This window comes from Tenrec ecaudatus, chromosome 3 (assembly GCF_050624435.1).
Source record: "Tenrec ecaudatus isolate mTenEca1 chromosome 3, mTenEca1.hap1, whole genome shotgun sequence".
Classification (NCBI taxonomy): Eukaryota; Metazoa; Chordata; class Mammalia; order Afrosoricida; family Tenrecidae; genus Tenrec; species Tenrec ecaudatus.
The window spans coordinates 198,271,434-198,288,792 of NC_134532.1; the positions used below are offsets into that span (position 1 = coordinate 198,271,434).

At 50.4% G+C, this 17,359-nt stretch overlaps 1 protein-coding gene across 2 annotated transcripts in view; it reads left to right on the forward strand.

Moving 5' to 3' along the window:
* CCDC149 (coiled-coil domain containing 149) overlaps window positions 1-17,359 on the forward strand; it is a 115,118-nt gene that overhangs the window by 45,708 nt on the left and 52,051 nt on the right. For both annotated transcript variants that reach the window (XM_075544475.1, XM_075544476.1), the window contains exon 4: window positions 3,889-3,996. In XM_075544475.1, coding sequence (XP_075400590.1) covers window positions 3,889-3,996 — 108 coding nt within the window. The remainder of the gene's footprint in view (window positions 1-3,888; window positions 3,997-17,359) is intronic.

The window sequence follows — 17,359 nt, forward strand, 5'->3', positions numbered from 1 at the left end:
CACTGCAAGTGGGGGCCTCTTTAGACTCAGCTGCAGGCCAATGGCACAGGCAGGTGAAACAGGGAGCAGGGAGATCACAGGCCGGTGGGTGCAGAGCCTTGTGGATCCAGGGTCGTTAGAAAGGTGGCCAGGATGCTGACAGCTCTCAGGGTCGGGTGGCCCACATGGGGCTGCCCCTGGATGCAGACACAGACCCAGTGGAGTCCCCAGGAAGAGAAAGGTGAAAGGAGAGAGAGGGGAAGTTCTTAGTTTCTCCTTCATAAAAAGGCCACACCCCCAAGGAGGGGTCATCAGGTTACCACCTGATTGGACTCCACACAAGCTCAAAAAACAAACTCACTGCCATTGAGTCAATTGCTACGCAAGTAGAGGAGAGGGTAGAACTGTCTCTGTGGGTTTCTTTATGGGAGTAGAAAGCCTCATCTTTCTCCCAAGGAGCAGTTGGTGGTTTTGAACTGCTGACTTTGAGAATCACAGCCCAGCATGTAACCAGGATGTTACCAGGGCTCCTTTACATCCAGATAGGTCCCATCAAGTTGATATAAAATCTGACTGCCCCAGTGGTGCAGAGGTTAAGTACTGAGCTACTTACTAAGTGAAAGGTTATCAGTTCAAACCCGCGCACGTGTACTGAGAAAGAAAAGCATTGGTGATCTGCCTCTGAAAGGCCACAGCCCATGCAGGGCAGTCGTCCACTCATGTGGGGTCGTGGGGTCATGGGATTACACGGGAGGGAGCTACTCGATGGCAGTTGGTTAGTTTCTTGGTTTGGGTTGAGTTGGTCTCAGGGGATCATTTCCCAATAAGCAAGGTAAGCAGGGGCTTACTTGTGCTTACCTCCATTTTCACATGGGTTCACTACATCTTTTTCCCCTTTAAAAATTTTCCTTGTTACTGCACTTGAAACCGAGAGGAATTAATAAAGGCCAAATGAAGGTCAAACATGATAGTGGGACAAAAGGAAAGTAAAAGGAAATATAGGAAATAACTAGGAGGCAAAGGACATTTATAGAGGTATAAATACAGGTACATACATATGTAGATATATTTATTTCAATCATTTTGTTGGCTCATACAACTCTTAACACAATCCATACATACATCCACGTGAATATATTTATATATAATGATAGGGCCATAGATCTCTGTACATACATTATATATTAAATATTAAAGTTGCAGACGAACATTGGGCCTCTACTCAAGTACTCCCTCAATGCAAGAACACTTTGTTCTCATAACGCGGCATTCTGTGATGCTCACCTTCCCTCCACAATCGCTGAAGACAAAATGGGTGCATAAGCAAATGAGGTGAAGAAAGCTGATGGTGCCTGGCTGTCAAAAGAGACAGTGTCTGGGTCTTAAAGGCTTGAAGATAAACAAGGGGCAAATGAGGTGAAGAAAGCTGATGGTGCCTGGCTGTCAAAAGAGACAGTGTCTGGGTCTTAAAGGCTTGAAGATAAACAAGGGGCCATCTAGCTCAGAAGCAACCAAGCCCACATGGAAGAAGCACACCATCCTGAGTGACCATGACCAGTCAGAGTGCAGTATACCACTAACCAAACATACAACTTTCCTCTAGTTCTTTAATGCTTTCTTCCCCGCCTACCCTCCACTATCATGACTTCAATTCTGTCTTACAAATCCTGCTAGACCAGAGCATGTATGCTAGTACAGATATGAGCAAACAACACAGGGAATCCAGGACAGATAAACCCCTCAGGACCAATAATGAGGGGAAGGGGAAGGTGGGGGGAGAAAGGAGGAACCGATCACAATGATCGACATATAAACCCCTCCCAGGAGGATGGACAACAGAAAAATAGGTGAAGGGGTACTGCAGTCAGTATAAGACATGTAAAAAAGTAATCATAATTTATAAATTATCATGAGAGAGGGGGGAGGGAGGAAATGAGCTGATACCAAGGGCTGAAGTAGAAAGCAAATGTTTTGGAAATGATGATGGCAACATATGTACAAATGTGCTTGACACAATGTATGTATGGATGGATTGTGATAGAAGCTGGAATGGCCCCAAATAGAATTATTTAAAATATTTTAAAAAGAAGAAAAATTTGTTAAAACCCACAGGAAGTTGTTCACTGTGGATAGTTGGTAAGCACAGGCTGGATCTTGTGTACTGGGTCCTCTGTGGGTGTCAAGGATTGCAAATGTAAAAAGAGGTCTTGATTCCACAGGAAGATTCTGTGGTTGGGAGAGAGACTAATGCCAGCCATTCCTAAAAGCAGAATCTCTGTGTGGTGAACAACTGAATTTGTTTACAGCAGAGCAGTAAGAAAGCACAAGGAAGTCTGTGCTTACCTTACTTCTTGGCCATGGAAATTTCAAGGGTTGGTGAACACAGGAGGTTTCCACAGACCCTAGAAGCTGAAGCCGTTCCTACTGGTTCACAAGGTTAGGGAGTTAGGATTTCCTTTTGCCTTTGTTAGTTTTTGCTGCTACTCTTACTTAAATGTGTTTGCCAGCCTCTCCCCTGCCATTTCAAAGAAGGCTCCCGTGAAGGTGAATTTTGCAGTGGCTCCTCCAGGTAGGGGTGCAGAGATTCACTTGCTCCTGCACATTCAACCCAGAGAAGCCCCCACTGGCCGCCCACTGCCCCTCCATAGGACATGTCCACCTCCCAGGCCTGGTGGCTACCCCTGTCTGTTAGGGAGGGGTTTTGCTTGCTACCCTGAGCAAGGCTCTGTAGACTAATGTCTGCAGGATGTTTGAGGTTCCGGGAGTCAAGGCAGAGGTTGACTTCGATGTGCTGAGGAGAGAGAGCTGCCCGGTGGACAGATGGACCAGGAACAGGAACAGGAACAGTTGAAACATCACCCAACTTCACACCAACTTGCAGGGCCCCACTGCTGGGGGGCCTGGCTTGTGACCCTGATCATTTTGAGTGGGGTTGGAATAAAGCAGAGGGAAAGCATTGCTTGGTCTCTGCAGGACCTATCCACAAGGTCAGCAGTTTGAACTCACCAGCTGCGTGGAGGAAGACTGCCCAGGGTGTCTACTCCCATCAAGATTTAGTCTCGGAAACCCCAGGGCATGGGTTAGGTGGGGGGCATACAAGGTAAGAAAGTGCATTGGTGAGGTTATAGGATTACCTGTGGATCCTGCTGCTTTGTGTGGCCGGGTCTGCATTCCTTGCCTTGCCCTCAGCAGCCTTGGCGGATTATGACCACAGTACGGGGGTCCGGGTAGCAGAGAAGAGCCCTGGTGGTGTCCAGGTTTTGTGTTGGGCACTAACCACAAGGCCAGCAGAAAGAGGAGGCTTTCTGCTCCCGTGAAGAGGTACGGTCTCAGAAACCCACAGGGGGTAGTTCTACCCCGGCCTCTAGAGGGTCGGTACGAGTTGGCATCAACTCGATTGGCAGCACCGTTGGGTTTTGGGTGATTGCAGCCAAGAGAAACTCATCAAAGCAAGGTGTCCTTGAGATACAAAGATCCACAACCAACAAGCACAACTCTTAAGCAAGAAGGGGAAGCTTGCTTTCTAGATTCGAACCCTGCACCCAACACAGACTCCTGAGAGCTCTTAAAGTAAACAAAACAAAATCCCAAGACAACCGACTCCTTTGTATCCTGGGACGTTTGGGAAATAAAATTCGTCCCCAAATAAGGTTCCTGGTCGACTTCACATCCACCCGCCCATGCCCTCCCTCCCTCCCTCCCTCCCTCACTACCCTCCCCCACCTCGAGTGGTGGTGGCAGTGGGGGTGATGTGGCTTGCGTACTTGGCAGGGGCGGTTCGTACATTTCCTCAAACGTGTGGAGTGTGGCTCAGCCCCTGTGGCGGGCCGCCCCCATGCCGCCCCATCAGGCCCTGTAGTTAGCACTCCTGGCTCCTCACGGGGTCTCATCCTGTGCTGCTTTTCCCAGGCCAATCTCGCGCAGCTGTTGAGAGATTCCCAGGACCGGAACAAACATCTGGGAGAAGAGCTGACGGAACTCCAGCAGAGGCTGGGAGAAGTGCAGGGAGACAACAAGGTACTGGGGATATCTGGAGAGGGGTGGGGATGGGGTGGGGGTGGGTGGGGGAGGGCAAGCACAGGAGCCTGGCCAGTACAGGTTTTCCTGTTTGCCATGAAAATCCCACCGTTCAAGCGAGTCTGGTCTGGATGTGTGCCCTCTCTGGGCTGCTCCAAACACGGTCCCCGCCACCGTGCACGGTTCATTGCGTTGCGGCAGGGGCCAGGGGAGGACCCACATGTTCCACTCTTCCCTCCCCATACAGGGAAGGCACGTGTTGCTCCGCCGGCTTGGAAGGATGCGCGTCCTCCTCATTATGTTCCCATAACCAATTTATTTTATTGCTAAATTTGGCAATTTGTAGGGAACATTGCTCAAAATCCACGGCTCGGTATTAATCAGACTCCCCCGTTGGCAACGTTAATTATAAAACATGGACTCATAAATTCCAAACTCAACTGGCGCCTTTCGCACTCCCGGCTGAAGCTGGGAGCCAAGCACCTTGGAGAAAGGGAAGGGAGTGACCGGGGTTGAACTCCGGACTCCGGAACAATGTCCCACTGGCTGCCAGAGGTTCGTTGTCAACCCCTGGCCGGGGGCGGAGGGCCGGTGCTCTTTGCCACCAAGATGGCCTTGTGCCTTTCAGAGGTTACCAGCGTCCTCTGTGGCTGGGAGGTTGTAGGGTCTCCAAAGGCCCCATTTTAAAGGGGGCTCAGCGATTTCACAAAAACATGTGCACTGCACACTAGCACCCAGAGGACACCCCTGGAGCACAGCTCAGAGAGGACACGCGGTGCCTTGGCCTGACTTGGCAGGCCAGCTCTGAGGGTACAGACCAATGGCCGATTAGCCAGTGCCAACCCATGGCGACTGCTGGCCCATGCATCAGAGGAGAAACGTGCTCCGCAGGGTGTCCCGTGGTTCATTCGGGGAAGGAGATGTTCATGCCTTTCTTTTGAGGCTCTTCAGGCTGGTCTGGACCCCCCAACCCTCCCATGAGTAACTGTAAGCTTAAGGAACTCCTGAAGGCATCTAGCTGGGACACCTTCCCTTAGCATTGTCGCCTCTTCTCTCCTGTGTCTTGATAAAAACAAAATCTTTAATCCTCTCGGATTGCACATAAACTTGAACAACTAGGTTCAACTCTTCCCTCTGATGAGCCAGAGGCTGGGCAAGGATGCCCAGGAAAGTCTAATGAACACTGGACAAGCTAATCAGGCCTCTGGCCAGGTTTCATGCATCTTTAAGAGGATTGAAGCTCCAAGTACCTAGGTGTTTGGTCAGTAATTAAAGGCCAGACCTTCTTAGTCACTTCCTTAGGAGGTCGCAGCAGGGGTTTCCTAGAGACTGAAAGGAAACAGGACACCCCCCCACCACCACCACCACCCGTGCTGTGCCCGGAGACCATAAAGCGCCAGAGGAATTTGAAAAACGTTGTCAACCCACTGGGGCCCAAGACACTTAGAAAAGGTGGTTTGGGATCATGGTTTGTCCTTTTTTCTTTTCTCCTCCTTTTATTTCCTTCCCCCGTGGACTTTCCTAACTAGACTCCCACCTCACCTTCTGACTGCTTTTCACTGTCCCACAGTTTGGGGTTCTGTGGGATTTAGTGTGTTTGCGGTGGCTCATGAGGACCTCATAAACCACCATGGGAAGCCTTGCCCATCCGGCCCCAACCCCGTGAGCCCACACTTGCAGCGACTGTCAAGCCAGAACGATGTCGGTGTGTGTCATCAAGTTCATTCCAATTCGCAGCAGCCCTGCGGGGCAGAGTAGAATGGGCCCGGAGGGGTTTCCAAGGCCGTAACCTTGATGGACCACCACCAGGCTGTCAGGTGGTTGTCCTGTGACGGCCTGTGTGTTGCTGTGATGCTGGAAGCTGGAAGCTATGTCACCGGTATTTCTGATGCCAGCAGGTTTGAGCAGAGCTTCCAGACCACCAAAGACCAGACTGGGCTATGCTGTCAGTGGGGTCTGCTATGAGTCAGACACCCAACAACACCGACCTTCAGGGAAGCAGACCACCCCGTCGTTCTCTTGAGGAGCGACTGGTGGGTCTACACCACCGACCATTTCACTGGCAGCTGAGCGCTTCAGTCCTGGGCTACTAGGGCTACCCCGATCCAGAATTATCATGAAATAGTTTAGTCATTGACATGATAACTGATGTTTCAATGAGAGGGAGATATGTGTGTGAGCATGTGTGTGTTTGTGTGGTGGGTATTAGTGTGTCTTTGTAACTGTGTGTGGTTGTGTATGTGTTCTGTGTATTTTCCTGTGTTTGTGTGTATATGTAAATGTGGTTGTGTGTGTTTGTGTTTTGTGCCTTTGTGTATGTGTTTACATCATCATGAGGATGGCACCGGATCAGGCAGTGTTTCCTTCTGTTGTGTATAGGGTCATTATGGGTCGGAAACAACTCACTGGCACCTAACAACAATGTATGTGAGGGGATGTGTATGTTTGAATATGTGTGCTAGTGTGTACATGTCTGTGTGTCCACGTGTAAGGATTTTGATCTGGGTTTTCTTTACACTGAGTTGTAATCCAGACCGAAGGCTGCAGTCCTTGTCTTCATCAGCAAGCGCTTCAAGCCCTCTTGGCTTTCAGCCAGCATATCGCAGGTTGTTAAGAAGCCTTCTTCCAGTTCAAATGCTGTGTTCTTCATATAATCCACCCTTTCTGATAATTTGATGAGCATACAGATTAAATAAATATATTCCCTTGTTCTAATCAAGTGACTGCGTCTTGGTCCATCGACAGCAGCAGGTCTCAATCTATGGGTCACAACCCCTTTGGGGTTCAAATGCCCCTTTCACAGAGGTCACCCAATTCATAACAGTAGCAAAATTATAGTTATGAAGTCGCAACAAAAATAATTTTATGGTTGGAGGGTCACCACAACATGAGGAACTGCATTAAAGGGTCGTGGCATTAGGAAGGTTGAGAACCACTGATCTACAGACTTCACATGAACACAATGAAGAGTTTTGTAATTCCCATTCTTTTGAAGACTATCCATAGTTTGTTATGATCCACAGAGTCAAATCTTTTGCCTAGCCAGTATAACACAAGTAAACATCTTTCTGGTATTCTCTGCTCCCAGCCAAGACTCATCTGACATCAGCAATGTTCCATGTCCTCTGTTGAATCCAGGTTGGATTTCTGGCACTCCTTGTCAGTGTACTGCTATAACTCTTATTGCATGATCCCCAGCAAAACTTTATCAGCATGTGATTTATTGACATTGTTTAATAATTTCTGCACTTTTTTGGGGAAGGAATACAAATAAGTATCTCTTTCTTGGCAAAAGTGAGGGAGTGCTTCCAGCGCTTTATCAGCTTGTTGAAACATCTCAGTTGGTGTCCCATTATTCCCAGAGCTTTGTGTTTGCTTCTAGTGCTGCTTGGAATTCTTCCTTCAGCACCATTGGGTCTTTGGTTCTATGCAACCTCTTGAAATGATTTTATGTCAACCATTGTGTGTGTGTTGTATGTGTGTGTGTGTTCAGTGACTGTGAATGTGTTCCTTCCCTTGTCTTCCGATGCTTCTTACATCATACAATATTATGCCCATGAAATCCTTCTAGATAACAACTCAAGGCCCTAACCCTTCATCAGCCTTGCATCCAGTTCTTCCTCCTTGCGTGGTGTGCTGAGTTCTGATTTTCTCCAGTCACATCACCTCATACTCTACCTTTCTGTCCTTGGCTGGCTCTACGGCCCGGGTCTCAGGGCCTTTGCATGTGCAGTGAGATACTTTCTCCTCGTTTTCTCTGAGGACCCCTGCTCAACGTTCAGGTCAGTTGTCCAGGTCTGAGTCTCCCTGTGCTACTACTGTGCAAGCATCACAAGCGAGTGGCCTGCGAGAGCAGAGATCTGTGCTTTACACTCTGCAGGCTAAACATCTGTGTTAGGCTGGGTTCCCTAGAGAAGCCGGACCAGTGACATCTATAGCTGTATATACAGAGAAAAAAATTATCTCAAGTTTACTGCTTCCACCGTTGTAGAAGTGGTCAAGTCCAAGTCTGTGGCAGGGGCGGGGGGTCGTTGGGGGCAGATTCTAGACTGCAGACTTCTGACTCATGGAGCCATGGGAGCTGATGGAGCCAAGGCAGGAAGGCGACAGATTCGAAACTGCAGAGGTGAATGAATCCAAGGTTGGCAGGTTAGGTGGCAGGGCACGCAAGAGTCCCAGGATAGGCAAGCAGTATGGAAGGCTTTGGGCTCAATTTCAAAGAACTGAAGGGTGATGAGGCAGATGCCGGATTCAGATGCGGAAAGCAGCAAGCAAGCTTTCCCACAATGTTTTTTTATATAGGACATAGGCCACATCCCCGAGGAAGCCTCCTTTTTTTATTAAAAAAAAATCATTTTATTGGGGGCTCGTGTACCTCTTATCACAATCCATACATCCACCCACTGTGTCAAGCACATTTATACATTTGTTACCATCATCATTTTCAAAACATTTTCTTTCTACTTGAGCCCTTGGTATCATCTTCTCATTTTCCCCTCCCTCCCTCATGAAACCTTGGTAATTTATAAATTATTATTACTTTTCATGTCTTACACTGACTGATGCCTCCCTCCACCCACTTTTCTGTTGTCCGTCCCCCTGGGAGGGTGTTATAGGTAGATCATTGTGATCGGTTGCCTCTTTCTTACCCCCCTGATATGGCTCCTCTCAATATGTGTCCTGAGGGGTTTATCTGTCCTGGATTCCCTGTGTTTCCAGCTCTAATCTGTACCCGTGTACATGCTCTGGTCTAGCTGGATTTGTAAGGTAGAATTGAGATCATGATAGAGGGCAGTGGGGGGCGGGGGAGGAAGCATTAAAGAACTAGAGGAAAGTTGTGTTTCATCGGTGCTAGCCTGCACCCTGGCTGGCCGAGGAAACCTTCCTTCCAGTGCTTCAGGGCTGTGACCTGTGTAAGGGGGTTGTCCTCCGTGCACATCTTTGTACCCTGCTTGACTGCTCACAGCAGATCCCGTCATGGGCACTGCATTGCTCTAGGCAACATCCTAGAGGATTACGAGGCCCGAGTCGACTTGCCGCCATGAGTCCTGACTTAGCCACGTTGACACAAAACGGATCTCAAAGTCCAACCTGGGGTCTCAGACATGTAGGTCTCGTCCTTGTCAGCAGACCTGGCATTCCTTGGGTTTGGGCAATCCCTGTGCGGCATCAGCAAGTGCTTCCATGTGAATCTAAGTGTGTGCGCGTGAAATCTGAGTTATCTGCATAACTCCGAAGTGATTAGCTATCAGGTGCACTGTTATGATCTTCTTTACATAACAGAGACACCCCTGCTTCCCAATGAGCTCACAAACAGAGGCATGGGAGTTAGGATCACAGTACACAGATGTGGGGCTGCAATTCAGTCAGAGTGCCTCCTCCAGCCCTCGGAGACAGGCCAACTCTGCCTGCCCACAGTGCCCCACCCTGCCTTCTGTTTGCGCGAACATGACCCCACCCCCTGTATTGGCAGAATTCCTATCCTGTGCACAACCCCTTTCCGGTGAGTGTGCCTTCTTAACACCCGGTTCAACACCAAAGTCACTGCCCTTAAGGTGTTTCTGACCCACAGGGACCCTACGGGACAGGGTGGAACTGCCCCTGTGGGTTTCTGAGACGATAACTCTTTACTGGAGGCGGAAGCCCTGTCTTTCTCTCTCAGAGCAGCTGGTGGTTCCTAACTGCTGACCTTGAGGTCCGAGGCCCCACGAGTAACCACTACGCCACTGGGGTTCCTGGTACGTAGGCGTTATTGGGTGCCTCCTTGCTGCAAGGATGGGATCCGCAGGTGAGTGACTGAAATGGGATGAAGGAAGGGAATGCAAAGGAGAGCAGACCTACTCAGGAAAGAAGAAGAGGGAGACGAAGAAGGAAAGCCAGGCAGGGTATGAAAATCAGCGGCCTGCCCAGCATCCTTGGTCACCAGTTGGCAACCCTCCTGGGAAGACTGCTGCTTGAGGAGTGTGGAGAAAGCAGATGGAGAAGTGGACCATTCCATCAGAAAGCGCGAACGCAGAAGAGGAGGAGGAAGAGGAAGAGGAGGAGAAAAGCAAAGCTCCCAGGAACGCCGCGGTGTGGAGCCTTGGGAGGTCCCTCGGGGAGAGCAGATGGTGTGAGCCAAGCCTTGGCGCACAAAGAGGTTGTGTCCTGCTTACTGGCTGGCTCACGCTGGCCGAGTTCAAGGTCATGTCATGATTGTAGCTGCGTGGCCTTTCCTCCGTGTCCTGAGCAGAGGGCTGAGGGTGTCATTTTCTCAGCAACTGCAAGCTTCTCTCCCCGGCTGAGGTGCCGTTTTAAATGATGAGCCCGGTCCATATTTGGGGAAGCCCAGCGCTTCGCTGTTAAGTACATTTGGAGAGACAAGGTGATAGGAAATGGCTTGCCTTGGATATGTTAGGGAAGACTAATTTTTCCATTTGTTCAGCTAGAGTCTCGATGCCCTCCATGCCATAAAGCATTTTCAAACAGTCTCTTGAAAGATTTGCAGCCACCCTGGTCTTCTGGCAGCTTAGCCGTCACATGGAGTGGGTTTGGGGCGGTCCCATGGCAGGTGGGGGTCCTGTGACGAGGAGTTTGCCACCTCTCTGTCCAGTGCCCAAGATTTTCTCAGTACTCTTCCTCAAGGCTCATGAGGAAGGGGGTCCCCCTGAGAAGGGAGCAGTCACACCTCTGTGGAACACCCAGGTTTCTCAGAGCCATTAGCACCTCTGCCTATCTGTCTGTCTGTGAGGATTCAGGACCAATTATGTAGAAAGACAGGATCCCGGGTGGCAATCGTTGGGCTGCTAACCTCAAGGTTGGTGGTTCAAACACACCAGACAGTCGGAGGGAGAAAGATGAGGCTTTCTGCTGCCAGAGAGATTTACAGCCGTGGAAACGCACAGATGCAGCTCTGCTCTGCTCTGCCCTACACGGTCACCGGGTTGGAATCGACTTGGTGGTGGTGAGGTTTTTTGAATATGTGGAAAGACCCGGGTGACACATGGTCTGGGGTCTGGAAAGGGGCCCACCGAGAGAGAGAGTGACGGTCCCCTGCCTTGCCCCTCTGAGGCATGTAGAAGCGACAGGTTCAGATAACAGTGGGTTCCCACACTGCAGTAACTATGAGGCTGACAAGGCCGGCGGCTTGCTGTTCTGTTGAGCAGGGCTCGCTACGAGTTAGAACCTAGGGGACAGCATCTAGTGACCTAAGGGCAAAGACAGAACCAGGTCACGGGGAGCAGGAAGAAGAGGTCACAGAGAACTTTAAGGATTCGTCAGAACAGTGCCCCCCACCCCCCTCGGCCACCTATCAGTTCCATTGCATGCTGCTGGGATGCCCGTAGCTACGCCGCCGGGATTTCACCCACCGGCAGGGGCACCCCCAGCAGATAGGCTTCAGCGGAAACGCAAGACTTAAACAGAGTTGGCAGAAAAGCCTGGCGATCTACTTCTGAAAGTTAAAACTTCCACTCACAGTGACCGACAGGACAGAGGAGAGCTGGCCCACGGGGCTTCCGCGACCTTGCTCTTCATGGAAGCAGACTGCCATATCTTTCTTCTGGGGGTGGTGAGTAGGTTTCAACTAGTGACCTCTCGGTTAGAAGCCAAGTGCGCAACCACCGCACCCTCGTGGCTACTTTCTGAAGATTCGCAGATGGCAATTCTGTGAGTCCCAGAACAGACTCAGTGCAATGCTGGAAGGTGACACCCCCGGTCCCCACCCCACCCCACCCCAGCCCCTGGACATTGGAAGGCACTGAGAATACACAGAGGTGTGGCACAAGACCAGACAGGGTGTCAGGCACCATGAGCTGGCACCAAGAAACTATAACAATAACACAAAGGGCATTTGTGTCACAAATATCCATGTGTGCTAGTGAGCCAGCTCTGTACAAAAGGAAGCCCTAACGGTGGAGTAGGGGGCACAAGTAGGGTTGCGACCCTCAAGGTCCACAGTTCAAAACCACCAGCTGCTCCAAGAGAGAAAGGTGAGGTTTTTTTACTCCCATGAAGATTTCTAGCCTCAGAAACTAATAGGGACAGCTCTACCCTGTCCTGTAGGGTCCCTATGAGTTGCCATTGAGCGAGTGGGCCTGAGTTTGTTTGCTAGTTTTAATGGTAGCACCTGCCCATTCCAGTGGTGTAAATACTGCTGCTATGCAGATTCCAGCCTATGAAGGTGGGTCATGGAGTTGGAAAGCGATGTGCTGGTCAGTAAGAATGGACTCCACCCACCACTGCAGACTGGCATAGAGTCATACCGTCCAAGAGGTCCCACTTGGTTGGAGCCCAGTGTAAATTCTGGCTCTGCCAGCCATTATCTGTGTGGCTGTGAACAAGCCCGTTTTCTCCCTATACTTAGTGGTTACCCGTTGGGTGACTCATCACAAGGTCAGCAGTTTGAGGCTATCGGTAGGTCCATAGAAGAAAGATGAGGCTTTCTACTCCCACAACAAGGTCCAGTGTCAGAAGCCCACAGGGACAGCTGCACCTTGTCCTACAGGGTCGCTGTGAGTGGGAATCGACTCACCACGTTTGGTTTCCTTTCAGGCAGCCGTGGTGATCCCTCTAGTAGAACTGTTTCCAGGTTTCATCCTTTGTACGTCAGCATGATTGGAGCCTTACTGCGTGCTAATAAGGAGACCCGGGAGCTCAGGCAGCATCGGGAAGTAGCAAGATAAGTTACTTGTGTTCACAATGCTCCCCTTCTGGTTGGGAACGAGGTCAGAAAAGGAAATGCATGAGATAACTCAGTAGTGCTAAGTGTGAGGAGGAAGGTAAATGGGGCAGTGAGGTGGTATGATTGGGGCTTGTATGTGCGGTACCACACCAATTAATCCTGTGTGTGTCCAACATAACTAATAAAAGAACTCACTGCCAGGGAGTCGATGCTGACTCACAGTGATCCTGTAGGGCAGGGTAGAACTGCCCCTGTGGGTTTCCAAGCCTGAAACTTTCTATGGGAGTAGAAAGCCCCATCTTACTCCTGCGGAACAGCTGGTGGTTTAGAACTATGGACCTTGAGGCTAGCAGCCCAACGCATAACAGCTATGCCACCAGAGCTCTTTGTGGCTGACGCGAGAGTCAGAACTGCGCTCCGTAAGGGTCTCAGGGGCTGACTTTTCCCAGCTAGATCACCAAGTCTTTCTCACAAGGTGCTCAAGCCTCCCCCTTTGCCCATTGATCGTGTGCACCCGCCCCCCAGAGACTCCCCGATGCAAGAAGAGATGCAATACTAGGTAGTGCTTGGAGCCCACGAAGCACCCAGTAAAGGGCGACTCAAGCCGTTACTGTCTGTGCAACAAGCTCTCAGACTGGCTCAGCACCCCATGTACAAGCATTGCACCCCGTGCAACCAAGACGAGATTCCCAGGTCTTCTTTCTTGTTGACTAGATCCCAGAAATGGGGTCCAAAGAACCAAACTCCCTGCCATCAAGTCAATTCTGACTCATAACAACACAATAGAACAGAGTAGAGCTGCCCCCATGGATTGCCAAGGCTGGAAACCTTTGGGAGAGCAGATAACCTCGTCTTTTTGGCTCGGAGCGGCTAATGGGTTCCAAATGATGGCCTTGTAGTCAGCAGCCCAACGTGAGAGCCACTACATCTCCAGGGCTCATGCCTCTAAACACAAAGGGACTTCAAAAACTCCTGGACAAATGGAATGAAAAGAGCGTGAGTTTCTTCCATGAACTTTTTGAAGCCCCCTCACAGTATAGATGGTGGTAGCATTGGGTACGGGTTGGACAGCTGGTGGTTTCGAACTGGTGGCCTTGTGGTTAGCAGTTCACTATGCCTGCAGAACTCCTGTCCCAGGGAGAAAGATGAGGCTTTCTACTCCTGTGAGGACACATCAATCTGTCTTGGAAGCAGTAAGTCCAGAGTGCTTCTCAGAGGCAAGGTTGGCAGGCTTGGTCGTACATACTTTGGTCATATTATCAGGAGAGACCAGTCCATGGAAAAGATGGTCATATTTGGTAAAGTGGAAGAGCAACGAAAAAGAGGAAGGCCCCCAAGGAGATGGATTGTCACAGTCATTGCAACCATGGGCCCAGGCACAGGAACCATCATGACCGTGGTGCAGGACCAGGCAGGGGCTCGCTATGGGTCAGAGCCAACTCGGGCACCTAATGACCACAACACGTACGAAATAGTCTTGGAACCCCCAGGAGCAGTTCCACCCTGTCCTAGAGGGGCCTAGGAATCAGAATCCACGGGATGGCCATGAGTTAGTCTTGTTTTTCATGATATCTAGTGTACGTCTCTAGGCATAGCCAACACTCAAGAAACAGTTCCAGATACACCAAACATGATAAATAAACAGGAGTGAAACAATAATCATGACACTGTTTTGATGCACGTTGCCCAGTTCAGCCTTTTGCCATTACGAACATGTGTGTACCTCAGAGTTTTCATATGACAGGCCTGGTGGGGGTTGGCACAGAACCACCGCTAGTGTGAGAGTCAGAGGTCCAGGCCTGGGGCAGCCTGTTCTGACAAGCCCCTGCCAACTCACACATGCTCACTTACCGGGTCCCTGTTGGCTGGTGTCACATTGCATAAACACTGGACTTTATCCTTAATCGTACACTTTATGTTGCACCAGCTGATGGTCTTCAAATGCCTCGATTTTATCTGGGGTTCACACTGTATAACCTTAGAGTCCTGCTGTGAGCCTACCTCCACCGACGACATGAGACTTTGGGATGGTCTTGGCGAGTGAGCCAATTCACTGAAAGCCACTAGCTAGCGAAGACAGGCCAACGAGTGAGCAGGTGACTCCTGGAAGTATACGTTGGTGGAACAGTGAGTGCTCAGCCGTGCATGTTTGCCGTGATCCAGGATGAGGGATTGGCCAGCTCTGTCCCTCTTCACGGGAGTAGAAAACCCCATCAAATGAATTCATCGCTGAGCTTAACCATTGCACCTCCGGGGTTCCTTAGGAGATAGCTTCCAAACGGGAAACTCAACCTCACAGCCATGGAGTGGATGCCGCCTCTCACTGTGTGGAAAAAATGACAGACCCAGGGGAATAAGATGCAGCTAGAACTTTGAGGACAGAGAGAGAGGGGGGTCCTGAGGTGAGTATCTGCAAAGGAGAGCATGCACTTTTGGGGGTACAGGCAACTGGCAGGGCCCCGGTCTACATCAGGGCTGGCACAGTGGGGGTGTGGACAGCCTTATTTGAGGGAACACTGTGCCCTGGGCAGCTACTTCTTAGCCATCTTCCAAGGTGGGCAGTCCCCTTTGTGCGCCCGCATGGTAAGACAAGCCCAGCCGAGGCGCCCACAGAGAGGAAAGTGGGGCTTCCCTCTCAGGATGATGTTTAGAAAGACTTCACGCCGAGGATGGCGATGATGTAGTAACACCAACAGTCACCCATCAGCCGCCCTCGGGCCCTCTCTGTGCTGCTGAGACAGACATACCACACACGGCAGCCCTCTCCGAGCAGACTGCACTTTCTCCGCATCGGGGGAGTTAGACCTGGCGCTCACGGAAGGCTCGCTCTCTCTGCCGGCTGGTATAGTCTTCCAACAGAACTGCAGGAGCTTGGTGGTACAGCAGTAACGCACTCAGCTGCCAATGGGAAGGTCGCTGGTTTGAACCCACTGAGTAGCTCTTGGGGAAGAAATGTGGTGATCTACTTCCATCAAGAGTCCACCTTAGGAAACCCCGGGGTACTGTCTATCACAATATGCCATCATAGAAGGTTGACTTGGTCCAGAAGGGACACAGAGCCATCCAGGCATGCGCCTGAGGTCACACAGCGCAGACTGTGGCACCAGCATGGGAAGCCCTGGTCAGAGGACGCCAGGACTGGAGCTGTCCCCTGCGAAGCCTTGCCCATGGGTGATACATCCCTCTGTGGTGACCACCTTGGTCACCTCCAGCTGATGGGACCTGAGGTTCAGACCCAACTAATGAGCCGGCGGTTGCCAACCTAGGTCTCGTTTTTTAAAATAGGTGTTTCCTTCAGCCCCTTCCTGATAGTTTACAGCCAATATTGTAGGCACCTTAAACATCAAATGATTGTTAACAGATTTATTGAAGCTGAACTGGCATTCGGCATATAAAAGATGACTCTCTTCTAGGGCTGTCAGACCTCAATAAACATGTTTAATAATTAATCAGCATTTAGCAGACATAATCGTGTGGTTCTAAATTAAGCATTCAGTGGAGCGTCTTGCGGATAGAAAACAACAGTGATATTTTATTACTTAAAGTTCAGGCTGTCAGTCTGGCTTGTCACGTTTCCGGAAAGTGTCTTGTTTCAGAGACGAGTCCCTAAGCAGGGGAAGGCGCTGCCCTCCTCGCCCCTGGTGATGTTGTTGTTGTTAGAGTGACCAGTCGGTTCGGACTCCTGGCAACTCTGTGTACAGCTGACGAAAACCCCACCCAGCCCTGCACGTCCTCGCTTTTGCTCTATTATTTTTGCTCTATTATTATTATATGGTTGCGGCCACTGTGTCAGTCCATCTCATCGCGGCCCTTCCTCTCGTTCCCTGCCCTCCACTTGACCAGCCACGAGGTCCTTCTCCAGTAACTGGCCTCCCCTGACAACGTGGCCCAAGTAGGTGAGATGAAGTCTTGCCATTTTTGCTTCGAAGGAGCCTTCTGACTGCCATTGTCCTTAGACTCTTTCATAGAAACCACGCTGTTGCTCCTCCGCCGCCTCTTCTTCATCTTCATGGTCCTCCTCCTTTTTCTATAAGGTTTGAACAGAAAGAGTAGGTTCATTAAAGGGAGATACTTTGAGAAAGAAATGGAAAGGGCCTTAGCTGATCTAAAAGGCCCAGTGCAATGTAGAGCCGACACTGACATTCCACTAACGGTGGACCTCCCACCGTAGGCTGCCTTTCGGGTGGGTCTTCTGCTATTGGCCGGTCCTCTGTAGTGCCCCTCCTCTTCTCATGGCACCACAGACTCCTTGCTGTGCCTTGGACTCAGACCCCAAATCCAAGAGTTGTGGTTCCATAGTTGTTAGGCCCCATCCAGTGGGTATCCACTCAGCGACCATGCACACGACAGAATGAAACACTGCGCGGTCCTGCTCCATCCTCACAGTTCCTATGCCTGAGTCCATTGTTGCAGCCACTGTGTCGGTCATCCTGTTGAGCACCTTCCTCTCTTTCGCTGCCCCTCCACTTTACCAAACATGATGTCCTTCTTCAGGGACTGGTCTCTCCTGACCACATGTCTAAAGTTTGTGAGACAGTCTTGGCCATCCTTGCCTCTAAGGAGCACTCTGGCCTTCCTTCTTCCAATCCAGATTGGTTTGTCCTTTTAGTGGTCTGTGGTACTTTTAATATTCTTTGTCAGCAGCACAATTCAAACGCATCCCTTTTCTACGGTCTTCCATTTTCAATATCCAACTTTCAC